Source organism: Chiloscyllium plagiosum, chromosome 7, assembly GCF_004010195.1.
Source record: "Chiloscyllium plagiosum isolate BGI_BamShark_2017 chromosome 7, ASM401019v2, whole genome shotgun sequence".
Taxonomy (NCBI): Eukaryota; Metazoa; Chordata; class Chondrichthyes; order Orectolobiformes; family Hemiscylliidae; genus Chiloscyllium; species Chiloscyllium plagiosum.
In genome coordinates this window covers 117,514,371-117,529,862 of record NC_057716.1, presented here as the reverse complement: position 1 = coordinate 117,529,862, position 15,492 = coordinate 117,514,371, and the positions used below count along the sequence as shown (strand labels likewise).

The 15,492-nt window shown below is 40.1% G+C and overlaps 2 protein-coding genes across 2 annotated transcripts in view; both read right to left on the bottom strand.

Annotated features, from left to right (window-relative positions):
• The window catches only part of vwa8 (von Willebrand factor A domain containing 8), a 340,247-nt gene that overhangs the window by 223,447 nt on the left and 101,308 nt on the right, over nt 1-15,492 (bottom strand). Inside the window, 7 exon segments of the mRNA XM_043694451.1 lie at nt 530-695; nt 8,765-8,842; nt 8,951-9,085; nt 10,967-11,095; nt 12,256-12,360; nt 12,441-12,549; nt 14,775-14,824. Coding sequence (XP_043550386.1) covers nt 530-695; nt 8,765-8,842; nt 8,951-9,085; nt 10,967-11,095; nt 12,256-12,360; nt 12,441-12,549; nt 14,775-14,824 — 772 coding nt within the window.
• Nucleotides 5,209-6,057, bottom strand: LOC122551882 (arf-GAP with coiled-coil, ANK repeat and PH domain-containing protein 3-like). The gene has a single exon (XM_043694450.1). It carries the CDS (start codon nt 5,907-5,909, stop codon nt 5,310-5,312), a length of 600 nt encoding a protein of 199 aa, XP_043550385.1. The 5' UTR covers nt 5,910-6,057; the 3' UTR covers nt 5,209-5,309.

Genomic DNA, 15,492 nt, shown 5'->3' with positions numbered 1-15,492 from the left:
GGTGCAGAGGTGGTTTACCAGGATGTTGCCTGGTATGGTAGAAAGATTGTATGAGGAAAGGCTGAGGCACTTGCGGTTGTTTTCATTCGCGAAAAGAAGGTTTAGGGGTGACTTGATAGAGGTGTACAAGATGATTATGGGTTTAGATAGGGTTGACCATGAGAACTTTTTTCCACGTATGGAGTCAGCTATTACGAGGGGGCATAGATTTAATTAAGGGGTGGTAGGTATAGGACAGATATTAGGGGTAGATTCTTTACTCAGCGAGTCGTGAGTTCATGGAATGCCCTGCCAGTAGCAGTGGTGAACTCTCCCTCTTTATGGGCATTTAAACGGGCATTGGATAGGCATATGGAGGATAGTGGGCTAGTGTAGGTTAGGTGGGCTTGGATCGGCGCAACATCGAGGGCCAAAGGGCCAGTACTGCGCTGTATTTTTCTATGTTCTATGTTTGTTGCTCCAGTGAGTGGCAATCTTTAAATCAATTGTAAATGTGTACAGATAGAGAAGCAAACATTCATTTTGTAACATTACCTCTGAAGAACTGCCAGTGTTCCAGGGTTGACACGATGAATGCCATCAAGGACTACCAGCTTTCCTTCTAAGGCAGCAGTGACCAGTGGTGCGTGTCGCCAAGCAGTGTCACCATTAGGAAGAGTGTACCTCTGCTGAAGCAAATCTCTGGCAGTCATGTCCTATTATGCATTGGAAAAAGATCAGTGTTACACCACATTGGTCATTTCAGTATAGTCTGCTTTGTCCCAGAAATCCAATCTTGAAACCAAGGTTGCAGTTATATTTGCACTGCTGTCCCACAATTGCTGGTTTCTTTAGTTTGAATTCCCTATGCTGTTAGTTCATTGGTGATAAAGAAGTGTTTGAGGTTTGGGATCTCAAATCCAAGGCTAAGCTCATTGTTTGCAGAGCAGGAGTGACTCCCTCACTCCTGCACATTTCAGAGACTTGAACAACCAACAGCAGGGACATCTAAGTGCTAAAGTACCATCAGTGGCACCTTCAAAAGATCCTCCAAATCTAGTTGCAAGAAATGTGATATTTGTTGTGATGAATGTCACATCACAACACGACTGAATTTTATATTTCATTCGAAAGGGACAAGACTGAATCTAAGACTAGCATTTTGAACTTACATATGAGCAGCAATATGGGCATTGAAATTGAGCTAGCTGAACTGAACTGGAAATTAGGTTCAGGGATAGATCAATAGAGAGAGAGTTGCAAACATTTAAGGAGATAATTCCAAATATTTAGATTAAATATGAGCTAAAAGGAGAGGCTAGAAAAACTTAGGTTGTTTTCTCCGGAGCAACAGAGGCAAAAGGGAAACGGAAGAGAAGTCTATAAAATTATGAAATTCATACATAGATTCTGACCGTCAATCATTTCTCCCAGAGTCTAATATGAGTAGCATGCATTTAAGGTGAGAGGGGGAAAGTTCAAAAGAGATGAGTTTTTACACTGAGTGGTAGGAGTCTGGAAAGTACTGCCAGAGGTGGTGGTGAAGGCAGATACAACAGGAATGTTTGAGGTAATTTTAGATAAGCACATGAATATGCAAGGAATGGAGGGATATCGACCATGGGCAGGGAGAAGAGATTAGTTTAAGTTGGCATCATGTTCAGCATAACATGGGGGCCGAAGGGCCCGTTCCTGTGCTATATTGTTCTATGTTAAATGCATTCTACTGTCAGGAAAAATGCCACATGGAGGATGCACCACATGTGGCTATCTAAAGAAACTTGGGAAGGTATCAAACTTAAGAAAAATGTCTATATCTGCACAAAGATAGGTGGCAGTTCAGATAACTGGCCAAACTACAGCTAACGGTATAGATTGACAAGAAAATGAATCAGGACAAAAGTAATTAAAATGTGACAGGAAGATAGCTAGAAATTTAAAAATGGATAGCAAGAGTTTCTTCACATACCTGAAAAGGAAAACAGTAGGTAAAATGAGTGCTGGTCCTCTTGAGAATAAGAACAAGTTATTAAAATAAATAATAAAAAATGGGGGAAGTAATGAATAAATATTTTGCTTCTCTTGACATGAAACAGGATCCAAAAACATTTCATCAATATCTGCAATGTTGGAAGTAGAAGGGTGAGTGGAACCTGGTCAAATTCCAATCACTAGGGAAGTGGTACTGAGTAAAGTGATGTGGAGTGATAAGTCCCAGGATCCTAATGGACTTCACTCTAGGGTTTAAAAGGGGGTGGCGAATGAGGTAACATATGCATTGGTGTTAGTTTTCAAAACTTTGCTAGGATCTCAAAAGGTTCTATCAGACTGAAATGTAACAACTATACCTGCTCTATTCAAGAAGGGAGCGAGACAGAAAACTGAAAACTAAAGGTCTGTTAGCTTGACGTGTATCAATAGGGAGGTGATAGAATCGATCGTTAAGTTGGTTATAGATGAGCTCTTTGAAAAATTCAAGGCAAATGAGGAAGAAATTGTTTTGTGAAACAAAAATCATGTTTAACTAACTGATTACAATTCTGTGAAGAAGTAACATGTGGTCGAAGGACAAACTATAGGTATATTCTACTTGGATTTCCAGAAATTATTTAACAAAGTGCCACTTAAAAGGTTATGCTGCAAATTTGGAGCTCATGGTGGAAAGCAGAACATATTTAGCACAGATAGAATCTCATCAGTGTCCTGTATAACTGAAACATAACCTCCTTAGTTTTGTACTCAATTCCCCTCGTAACAAATTATAACATTCAATTAGCTATCCTAATTCCTTGCTGTACCAGTGTGCTAACTTTTTGTGATTCATAGATGAGGATCCCTTGATCCCATTGCATCTCAGAGTTTTACAATCTTACCATTTAGGAACAAATTTATTTTTCATTCTTCCTGTCAAAATGGACAATCTCATATTTTACCATACACTCCAATTGTCAAATCTCTGACATCACTTATCATATTCTAGACCTTTTTGTAATCTCTGTCTATCATCTTCACAACTGATTTGTCGAACTATCTTTGTGTTGTTAGGCAGCCATACCTGTCATCACATCATCTGAGTTATTTGTAGAAACCATAAACCTTGGAGATCCTAGCCCAGATCCCTGTGGCATACCATTTGTTACACCTTGGTCAGCAGCATCCCAGGAGCAGGAGAATCGGGATTTCGAGCATAAGACCTTCAAGATACATTTTCAATTCCAATTAAAAATTACTCTTCATACTATTTCTATGTTGCATTAACAATAGATGGCACGGTGGCACAGTGGTTAGCACTACTGCCTCACAGTGCCAGAGACCCGGGTTCAATACCTGCCTCAGGCAACTGGCTGTGTGGAGTTTGCACATTCTCCCCGTGTCTGCGTGGGTTTCCTCCGGGTGCTCCGGTTTCCTCCCACAGTCCAAAAATGTGCAGGTCAGGTAAATTGGCCATGCTAAATTGCCCGTAGTGTTAGGTGAAGGGGCAAATGTAGGGGAATGGGTCTGGATGGGTTGCTCTTCGGAGGGACGGTGTGGACTTGTTGGGCCGAAGGGCCTATTTCCACACTGTAAGTAATCTAATCATACAATGAGTTTCATGGCAACTGTATTTTACCTTAATCCATTTGCATCACAGCTTTTGGGGTATCCAACTTATGGGTTCTTGATAAACCGTCCACTACAATATTTCCATTTCCAGACACATGAACGGTTTTTAAGTTGTATGGCTGGAGGCTTGAGCTCCACCAGAATGTCTGTAAGTTCGTGTGGCCTGTGCAATTACTTATCTCTTCCACAATGTTGTGTATTTTGAAATGACGCAAATCAAGACTCGTGTCTCCTTCTTCACTGCTGAATATTTCCACATTTTCACAGAATTATTATGGTGCAGTAAGCCATTTGACCCATTGTGCTTGCACTGAATTTAGAACAAACAACAAAAAAGAACAATACAGCACAGCATCAAGCCTTCCAAGCCTGCACTGACAAATTTTGCCCTTCCATACTAAAACCGTCTTCACTTACAGGACTCGTATTCTTCTATTCCCTTCCTATTCATGGATTATCCAGGTGCTTCTTGAATGCTACTCTTGTGTTTGCTTCCATCACCTCCTCTGGTAATGCTTTCCAGGCACTTGCCACCCTCTATGTGAAAAACCTGCCTCATACATCTCTTATAAACTTTCCCCCTCGCACCTTGAACCTTTATCCCCTAGTAAATGACTCCTCAACCTTGGGAAAAAGCCCAGGGTCCACTCTATTCATGCCATTCACAATCCTAATTACCTCTATCAGGTCGCCCCTCAACCTCCTGCATTCCAAACTAGACAACCTTTCTTCATAGATAAAATCCCCCATACAATGCAACATCCTGGTAAACATTTTCTGTACTCTCTCTTAAGCATCCACATCTTTCTGGTAGTATAGTGACCAGAAATGTACATAATATTTATTGTCTGTTACTAATCTCCTGCCTTATCTCCATATCTTTGCACGCCATTTCTACCCAAATAATCATCCAATACCATTGAATGCTTTAAGGTACTATGTGGCCTTGTCCCACAATATAATCTAAGAAAGTCAATCATTGGAATATTGCTGGCATGGCATGACTTAGCAATGATAAAGTCCAGACGATGCTATAAGAATTAATATTTCTTTGGCTCTATCAGTCAATGGAACTTGTCAATTTTCTTTTGGCAAATCAATTCTCTTGGCGAATCGTACATGTCCATTATATCATTGCCATCTTTGAATTATGGAATAGGATATGAATCCACTTTTGTTACCACATTGACTTTGCCAAATCAATCCAGAAGCTTTGCAAACCATCCAACTTCAGCACCATCATGATAAATGAGCTACTAGGGTTCAGTTCAATAATGTCATGGTCAAGCATGAACCTGATTTTTTCCTCACTTGAACTAATTTCTTGCAATTGTGTCTGCAAGGGTGTTGTTTTATATATAAGGCATTGCCCACATCAACATCATGAACACCTAAAATTGATACTTTCGTTTACTTTCACAAATCAGTTCAAGATTTTACAATAGCCTTTCTAAAACGGAAGATAGAAATTTTATTTTTGTTTCACTCCCTATCATTTCTTTCACTATCACAAACAGGTTTTTCTCCTATCATTCCTGTCATCTCTTCAACAGAGTAATAATGTTCAGTATCTGTGAGTGCGTCGGCATTCGGCAGCTTTTTAAGGAACTTCCTTTCTACGTATTTTGCTTTGATCCAGGCTTCTTTCTGCTGGGGTTTCTTCAGTCCATATTCCTCACATCTTCCTTCGTAAATATGATTAATAGTGTTGTTTCCCAGCTCGCACATCAACTTAAGTAACTCTGGCTCCCAGGAGTCCAATGTGAGAGAACGAACCTTGGAACACTGACACCAAGGCTCCTGTGAATTCCAGAGCACTCAATGCACAGTGTGATCCCAAGGTTGATGCTGGCCCATCGAGGGTCAGCTTGTCCGCAGTCACAGCACTGGTCATTGCCAGCGATGCCCTGCACTCGCTGCAGGATGCTTTCACCCTTCACACTGCGATCCCGGGAGTCACTAGCAGAGTCAATGCTGCTAGTAGATGGAGATGCAGTTCTGTCCAGCCTATTGATGTAATTGTTATCTGGACTCTCTCTGTATGCAGTGGCAATGCTAGCCTGCACTGCCTGAATCCAGGCGAGATGTAACTTTTCCGAGTCTGCCTGCAGCATACAGCTCTTGTTTGGAGAGACAACCTCAAAACAAAAGCGCCTCTCGATGTCCTCACAAGGTTTGACGGAACAAAGCCGTAAATCGTCGACCACCACAGTTAATGCATCCTTCATCTTCTTCTGATACACCAGCTGACTGTTTTGTATTGAAAACCACCTCCGGTTCCAAGTCTTAAAAGCATTGCTTGCTCTCTTGAACAAATAACCTTCCATCACCACTCAATTAGGAGCATCGATATTGAATTCAACTTTGGAATCATCATATGAGAAGTCCAGCGTATTATCAAGTCTGCCAAAGATCTTCATGTTTATTTCCAAACGGTTCGCGTTAAAACACGCTGCTTTTCAAAAAGAAGTACGATGGAAATCAATTTGTGGGCGGCACGGTGGCGCAGTGGTTAGCACTGCTGCCTCACAGCGCCAGAGACCCGGGTTCAATTCCCGCCTCAGGCGACTGACTGTGTGGAGTTTGCACGTTCTCCCCGTGTCTGCGTGGGTTTCCTCCGGGTGCTCCGGTTTCCTCCCACCATCCAAAGATGTGCAGGGTCAGGTGAATTGGCCATGCTAAATTGCCTGTAGTGTTAGGTAAGGGGTAAATGTAGGGGTATGGGTGTGTTTCGCTTCGGCGGGTCGGTGTGGACTTGTTGGGCCGAAGGGCCTGTTTCCACACTGTAATGTAATCTAAATGTGACATGCTCACTGATTCTCCTGACTGGTGAATTTACTACATAATTTCCATCACTAAACTTATTTTTGATTTGCTCTTAGTTAAACTGGATTTTAATGGTTTCCAACGGACACCATTCCGTTGTAAAGTAAAGTACATTCCACACTGTAAAGTAATCTAATCTAATCTAATCTAATCTAATCTAATCTAATCTAAAAGATAACAATATTAACAAAACAAAACGTTGCTCCTTTTTTAAAGCCACTCTAGTTTTCATTGTCAAATGCTTTTTGGCAAATTCAAATACTTTGGTTAGTTTCAATTTGAAGCTGGAAGTGTAGTTTCTGACTTTTGGTTAATCAATTTTTTAAATTCAATTTAAGTGAAGCCTTTAGCTCATGTGCAAGTATCAGGTCAAATGGACTGGATAGCCCTGACTCATTAGGAGCATTCCTAATGAAAGAGAGCAACAAGAAAATTTGTTTTTACCCCAAGACTTAGGACATCTTGAACAATAAGCTCCAATCATAGTTTTCACAGTTTTAAGCCACCTTTCAAATGCACTTTGATTTGTGGGCAATATCAGCAAAAGATGCAAATTATTTTATTTTTAAACTAAACAATCATGCCTTGAAAATTTGCAAGATAAAATGTGAACCTTGAACCAATTGCACTTTTTTGGGTGATCCACATCTTGTTAAAATCAACTAGGTAAAAACAATGACTGCAGATGCTGGAAACCAGAGTCTAGATTAGAGTGGTGCTGGAAAAGCACAGCAGGTCAGGCAGCATCCGAGGAGCAGGAATACTATTCCTGATGAAGGGCTTTTGCCCGAAATGTCGATTTTAGTGCTCCTTGGATGCTGCCTGAACTGCTGTGCTTTTCCAGGACCACTCTAACCTAACATCTCATTAAAAACAACTGAAATAGCATTCCCACTACCATATTCACAGTTTTTTTGTCCTAAAAATAAAGCTTCAAAAAAATCTCATTGGGACATCCTTAACTATTAAAATACATTGATGTCCATTCCGGGCTCTAGATGGGGTACTAAACAAACCATTTGAGATCTGCTGAATGGTTCTTGAGTAAGCTGAATTAGAATTAAAGTTAGAATTAGCTGTATTGTCACATGTACTCAAAAGTGTACAGTGAAAAGTGTACCACCTGCTGCTTACAGTGCCATCTTAGGTTCAAAGATCCCTAGGTACAGCTTTTTCAGTTACAGTTATTGGAAAAATGGAGAAGTAAAAGACGTCCAGCATTGCAGATTTAGGAATAAGTCTGTATCTAAAGCGGTGGGTGCTCTCTATCTTACATTGACTATGTCCTTAGCGCATCACAAATTTGCCTCCTTCTGCCTTAGTATCATATGATAAATACATCATGTATTTGTTTTGAACCTTTTTCACAGCTTCAGCTAAGATTTAGATTGAAATAACTTATGATCCTATTTCAGATGATACTGAGAACATCTTGTTCCAGTTTTCTTGAACAAAACTAGGAGAAGTAACTACTTTATGCTCAGGCTGACCATCAGCTCCACTAACATCCTTTTACCTCTGCATAGCCTTGTAATAAAGTTATCTGTTTTCCACTGTTAGGATGATGCACATAACAATGGACGACCTTTCCATTAGCTGCCCTAATCTTAACAGCAGCACAATACCATTCTTGCCAGACACTTTCTCTTTTTAATTTCAATCATTAATCCTGACTCTAGTGACCAAGGTGCCACCTTTGAGTTGGAAGGATATGGATTCAACTCTACAGAGATGGAGTACATAATGCAAGCTGATACTCCAGTGCACTATTGAGGGAGCGTGCACTGTCAAAGATAAGACAATAAACCGAGACGCATTTGCCTTCTTTGTGGATGTGAAGATACCATGGTTACGTCATACTATTTCAAAGAAGAGCGGGGGGGCTTTGCTTTAGTGTCCTGGCCAATATTTATTTATCAATCAACGTCAAGAAAAAGATTCATTCTCATTATGCTTCTTATGGGAACATGTTCCATGCAAATTGATGTTTTATTGCTCCATTGGTACCATTCCCTGTAAAAGCATTTTTGGACACCCTGAAGTCACAAAAGGTATATAAATACAAGCCAGCCTTGTTTTCCTCATTAAGCCAATCTCCGACAGCTTCGCTTCAGTTGCTGGCCAAAGTCATTACATGGTTCTCTTTTGACAACTGCACAGCAGCGGTGAAGAGTTCCAGATTTCTACCTCTGGTTTAACATGTACAACTAAGACAGTATCTCAAATAGAATCCCAAATTTTAAGAACTATAATTTTAGCTCCAATCTTCCAATTTTCTGCATTATCCTTCACTCTTTTGCTCCTTGTTTCTACTCTCAAATAGTTTTTAGTGTGTTTAGTGCATGTACAAAATTACCTGATATAGTGTGATGGGCTCAATTCTGTAAGCCAACAGGTCAGCGAATTCCTTAGCAATCACAGTTTTGCCACAACCCTGCATGACGAGAATATATATATGTTTTTTCAAAGCATCATATAAAACAACAAAAACTGGTACCAGTGCAAGCTTTGCAATGTGCAACACAATCAACTTTCATATTACCTTTCCACCAATTAGACAGAGGTCCTTTACCATGTGTGACTGAATCATTTCGGCCAGGAGTCTGTCGTGACTGGACGTTCTGACGAAGTTTGGTGACCCATTGTGAAACTTTAATCGTTTTGTTCCAACAGGAATCTAAAATTCAATGATTAAAAGCATATCCTTATTACCTTTACTGATTTCAATCTTTAATATTACACTTCCAAGGGTTTAAGTAATTAAAAGTAACACTATGGATATCTTGAGACGACAATTTTACAAGTTTCAAATAAATGAGTGACTTGCTAGGCCATTTCAGATAGTAGTTCAGAGTCAACACATTTCTGTGATTCTGGATCTAAAAAAATCAAACTTATTGAAGGCCTCTATTTCTCTGTCAAGTGATACAAATTAAAATCTTTACAATTTTCTAACTATCATTCCTCCACATGATAATTTGAGGAATTTTATATCAAATTTTTTTTAGAAGCATTTTATTGCAGTAAAGAAGGGCACTCATTCCTAAGCTTAATGCAGTTTGCAACAAGTCAATACAATATAACTGACAATATAATTTGCATTCAATGCAAACAAAAAACAGCAACATGAATACTGTCTGAATTGAGAACTTGAAATTTATTCCCTCGATCTATTTCAATTAACTTTTTCTGTGCAAGTGGACAAGTTGGACCAATGGGTCTGTTTCCGTGCTGTACATCTCTTTGACTCTATGACATTGTACACAAAGGAAGCTTTCAAGAGGCAGTTTTTTAAATACGTTGTTGATGAATATTTCAAGAAACAAAACAAAATCAACTAATCGTTTTTGACCTATAACTAATGCCTGATTTAATCAAACAGTTCCTCAGTGCAGTACACTAAAATGGAATACAAACCAGAGCATTTACGTTTCAGTGACCAGTTTATTCTAAATGGTTTAATCAGATAAAATAATCATCAACAGTGTCAATGAATAAAGCAAGTTTGATTTAAATTGCAGATAACTGACGAGCCATTGTAAATAACAATGTAGTTGTGTTCCTGGACTGAATAGAAAATTGAAATAATGCAGTTCACCTCACTTACCACAAACTAGACTTTGGTGAATTCAGATTACTTTTATTGCAGTTCAGCAAATGAGGGTAAATCCCTGCCCTCCCAGTCAGCAGCTCTGCTGAAAAGGGAGCATGGCCTTGAGTCAGTATTGTGACATGGTACTGGATCAGTGGTGCTGGAAGAGCACAGCAATTCGAGCAGCATCCGACGAGCAGCAAAATCGACGTTTCGGGCAAAAGCCCTTCATCAGGAATAAAGGTAGAGAGCCTGAAGCATGGAGAGATAAGCTAGAGGAGGGTGGGGGTGGAATGAGGCAGGGCAGAGGAAATGACCTGGGAGTTGCAGTGGGAGAGGGACTCCCTGAGATTCTTGTAGAGAGAGGAGGAAAACTTCTTCAAGGCAGGCATCCTTGCAAGACCTGTCCGGACTTGTCCGACCTGCCTAGCTCCTTTTCCACCTATCCACTCCACCCTCTCCTCCCTGATCTATCACCTTCATCTCCTCCCTTCTATTACGGGTTAATAGAAATCACGCAGGCACAATGGGTTCTTCTGCACAATAACAATTCTGTGATACTCACAGCAACAGAGTTGATAAGTAACAATAACCCCCATTTTTCTTGCAAAGAAACTAACAGACATACTCTGTCAGATCAGTAGCCTGAGCTTTCTGTAAGCACAAAAGCTGTACAACCAGAACAGCTCCAGTAGGAATGGAACATATTTATTTGGATAAAGATGGGTCACCTTCTGGAGTTAAAATGTGGCCTTTTCTTTGTAAAAAGGTGATAAAACAGGGCTGTTTTGTAAAATACAATTGCAATAAATCTGGACTCAGTGACTTAAGTACAAATAATATCAAAAATTGAAGACAGTTATACTAAGTTTTTCAATACACGCCAGAAGCCAATGATAGGGTTAAAAATATTTTTAAGTGATCTATTGCTGTTTATTCTACCATTGCTTAAATCAAAATCATTACCTGAAAGGCCACTTCTTTGTCACCAATTTGAAGAGTAGCTATGGCTTGTGAAGCCTGTCCAGTGATTTCTTTTATGCCAAGAACTGTCTTTGTGGTCAATGAACTTGAAGAGTCCAGTAACTCAAACGTCTAAAACAAACAGATTTTTAACTCATCGATTGCAAAGGAAGAGGCACATTGCAGTAAGATCAACAAATATACAATTTAGAACTAGATGACACTGCTTCCAATTAAGAGGTCAGCCATTTTAATCCAGAGGTCCAAACACCTCCACAGTCTCATTCCTCATTGTCCCTAGCCAAAAGAATGCGGTGGAAGATAAGGTGTTGCCCTATTTGTGGTCTTCCATCTGGGCAGCCTACATCCTGGAGGACTCAACATTGAGTTGTCCAATTTTAAATAATCTTCTCAAAAATCCCTCAACTCCCTTTCAAGTCGCGCCTCCTCCCTTCCATTCCACCTACCAACTCTTCCTTCCAGCTACCAACCAGATTCAGTCCTCCCACCAATCAACCAGGAGGCACCTATCACCTGTGTTTACCTATCACTCCCTCATCATTCTACCCCTCTCTCCACCCAAAATCCTGTCCCTCTTTATCTACCCCACCTCCATTCCTGAAGAACGGTTTTATCCAAAACATCAACTTCTCCTCCTCCTGATTTGCTGTGTTCTTCTAGCCTCCTGCTTGTCTACTTTGGGGTGGCAAGGTGGCTCAGTGGTTAGCACTGCTGCCTCATAGCACCAGAGTCCCATGTTTGATTCCAGCCTCAGGCGACTGTCTATGTGGAGTTTGCACATTCTCCCCCTGCCTGCAAAAGTTTCATCTGGGTGCTCCAGTTTCCTCCCACAGTCTAAACATGTGCAGGGTGGGTGAATTGGCCATGCTAAATTGCCCATAGTGTTCAGGGATGTGTAGGTTAGGTGCATGAGTCAGGGGTAAATGTAAAGTAATAGGGTAGGGAAATGGGTCTGGGTGGGATACCCTTCGGTGGGTCGGTGTGGACTTGTTGGGTTGTTTCCGCACTGTGATTCTATGATTGGATTCCACCATCTGCAGTTTTTTTTGTCACTAACTAAGGTTACACTTGGCTAGCAATACAGAATATTTTTCAATCAGAGGTGACCTCCCTGGGCATCATCTGCAACCTGAAGCGCAGCTAAAATTGCTCACTTGGTCTGTCCCCTTAAGGCCAAGGCTCAGCAAATCCCTGTCAAACTGGGCAATCGGAGGTCAATTTTCAATAAACAGATCACAATAACAAAAGCTTCACCTTCACCTCCTACTCACCTTCAATACATCGTCCACTCCAGTTCGACCTTCCTTCCCAAGTATTAAATCATATGGATAAAGTCTGTGAAGCAGTTGTTGGGCAGAGAGCATGGGAATCACATCCTGGTCAAAAAGCAGCATGTTAATTAAATTGTCTGCAGAGTTAAAACTCATTTTGTTACTCTGTTGTCAACTGTACATACCATGATCTTAATGAGAGCTGCCAAGTTATCTGCAGGGAACTCAGGAAGACCAAGAGTTGTGGACTCTTGAGAGCAGAGGGTTGTTGCAAAGGATAACATCTGAGATACTCTGATAAAGTAGAAACAATTTTTTTAGTGATGAAGCTTCAGGGACCCATGCACTAAACATTCTCATTTTCTTTAACAGCTAATGGTCTCTTTTTCGTTTTCAGTAAAATTATGAAAAATTAAATTCCTATTCTGCTGAAACAACAAAGCTGCAATTTGTAGGAACATTTCTTCAATGAGGTTAAATTTCAAACAAATGATTATGGCACAGAATTTCACTTGACAGGAGCAAGAATACATAAACTGATGCTGGAACCTTCACTGCTTTTTCATTCCTTCATTCTTTTTGTTATTTTGGGTTTGAACTGAAGATGACCACTGGACTGTGGGAAACAGCTCATGTTAAAGAAAAAGAAACCCAGCATCCACTACTTTCTGTGGAAGAGAATTTCATACTGTCCTGACTGTCGGAGAAAGTTTCTCTTTATCTCTGAGTTAAGAGGGAGACCCCTTCTTTAAAAAACGTCCCCTGGTTTTTGTCTTGTCACAAGGGGAAGCATCCTTCTGCATCCACCCTGTTAGGTTTCCTTAAGAACTATTATGTTTCAATTATTCTAAACTCTAACAAGTACAGACCTAATCTGTTCAGAGCATTAGATAAGCCTTTCATCCAAGGAATCACTCAAGTCAACCTTCTCTGAATTGTTTCTAACGCAATTCTATCTTTTTAAAATAAGGAGACCAAAACTGCGCACAGTGCTCCAGATATCATTTCCCCAATGCCCTGTCTGTTCTCTTGTAATAAGTGTCAACACTCCATTTGACTTCTGATCACTTGTAGCTGCACAGCAACTTTGAGGCTCCTGTAGCAAGACACCGACTGAGTTCTGAAGTCTCTCTCCATTTAAATAACATCTTGTTTTTCTGTTCTTCCTGTCAAAACTGATATCATCATTTTTCTATGTTATATTCCATTTGCCAAATTTTTGCCGCACTCAACTTATCGAAATTTCATTGAATACTCAACTTGGTGACAGCACAGTATATCCCTTTGTCCAAGTCGATAATTATCACAAATTATTGAGGTGACAGCACTACTCCCTGCAGCACTCCAGCTTATCAACCTGAAAATGAACTATTTGTCCCAATTCAATTTCCTGTTTGTTAATCAATCCTCTGTCTCCCAATATTAACTCCCAACCTCATATGTTCTTGTGTAGTAATCTATTCTGTGGCACCTTAACAGGAGAGAGCAAGTAACTAAAAGCTTAGTCAAAGAAGTAGCTTTTAAGGGACATATTAACTGAGAGACAGGTCGAGAGAAATCCTCTTTAAGAGTCAAAGCAGTGGAAGGCATGGTGACTACTGGTGGAGCAAAAGACAGGAGATTCTCAGCAGTGCAGTGTGGAATAATTGCAGGATCTCAGATGGTTGAAAGGCATAAAGAGTTTACCGACATACCCTAAATCTGTCTACTTCCTCACTAATGAGGAAATCTTGTCTTCTTTGACTAAGCTCTCAGTTACTTCTAACTGTCAGTTTGCCTCTGTGTCCCTTTTCACTTTCAATCTGTGGATTCTGGGTTAGCTGTTTTTCTAGGTTAAAGCTGTTATATAAATGGAAATTGCGCAGTAGCTTCATTACATTGCTTGAAGAGCTTTGTGTGAATTTTCAATAAGAATTGGACTCTTGTGCTTCTTTCCTTTAGTGTTAAACATGGAGGCAGAGAGCTGAATCAAATCAAATTGAGTCCCTATCTCTGCATGTGCAACACTGTAGAATTAAAACGTTCAAAGACCCCACTTAGGCCTCACTTGTTCCTAACCGACTTTTCAAATAACCAATTCAGTGATTTGAAACTGTCTATTAAAAAACAAAACGCTCATATCCAGGATGATTAAATAGAAACCGGGCAGACCATCGAATCCAACCATTTCTTCTGCAATAGTTCCATTCCTGTGTGGCCCAGCACTATACAAAAATCGCGCAATCCCAAGTAACACTTCAAGTGTTGGTGATCTAATCGCGTTGTAGCCAACCAAGGTTATACAAGTCAGCGTTTCAGACCAAACGCATGACAGTCAATTCGCATTTACTAAAGACGTGTTATAGTAGAACTGTCTGTAATCAGGATAAAACTGGACAGAAACGAACAACAGTTACACAAGGAGAGAGACATATTAAAACAGGAGAACAGATATAGACCCGCTCAGCCCAACTAGTATGTCCATCTTGTTTGTGTCTCTGTCCCTGCTCAACAAATAAGATATCCTTAAACAACCATACCTTTCAGAGGGTACATTTGGTCCAACAGCATATAAGAGTGCCAACTGATCCTGGTAAAGTAATAAAAATGAACATTGTCAATACAATTACAAGGAGTGAAGCTTTCTGCTGGCGGACTCAGAACTCCTTCAAGCTATAAATTCCAACCCTGCCATATTTTCTCCTGTGAAATCTGCCTACTCCTCAATGCTGGGATATCAAATAGTATAAGTGAATCTCAGAAGATGGATAAATTTGATGTTTAATACTTTCAAACCTCTTCTTCCACTTGCCCCCTAAGGCTTGTGACTAGCAGTGTTCCACATGGATTGTGCTTGTTCCACTTTTGTTTATCATTGGCATAAATGATTTAAATGAGAATATAGAAAACATGGTTTATAAGTTTGCAGATCACACCAAGGTTGGTGGTACAGTGAATGGCAGAGAAAGTTATGAAAGATTACAAAGAGATCTTAATTAATTAGGTCAATGAGCTGAAGATTGGCAAATGGAGTTTTAATGCTGGATAGATGGGAGGTATTGCATTTTGGTAAAACAAAAAAAAACTTATACAGTTAAAAGTAAGGCCTTGAGCAGTTTGTGAACAGAGAGACCAAGGATTTCAGGTGCATAATTCTTTGAAGTTTGCATGACATGTAGGTAGGGTGGTTAAGAAGGCATTTGGCATGCTTGTCTTCATTACTCAGACCTTTGAGTACAGAAGTTGGGACATTATAGT

Bases quoted from the DNA above. Each gene is read 5' to 3' on its own strand.
- LOC122551882 (XM_043694450.1), bottom strand. From the start codon at position 5,909: ATGGAAGGTTATTTGTTCAAGAGAGCAAGCAATGCTTTTAAGACTTGG.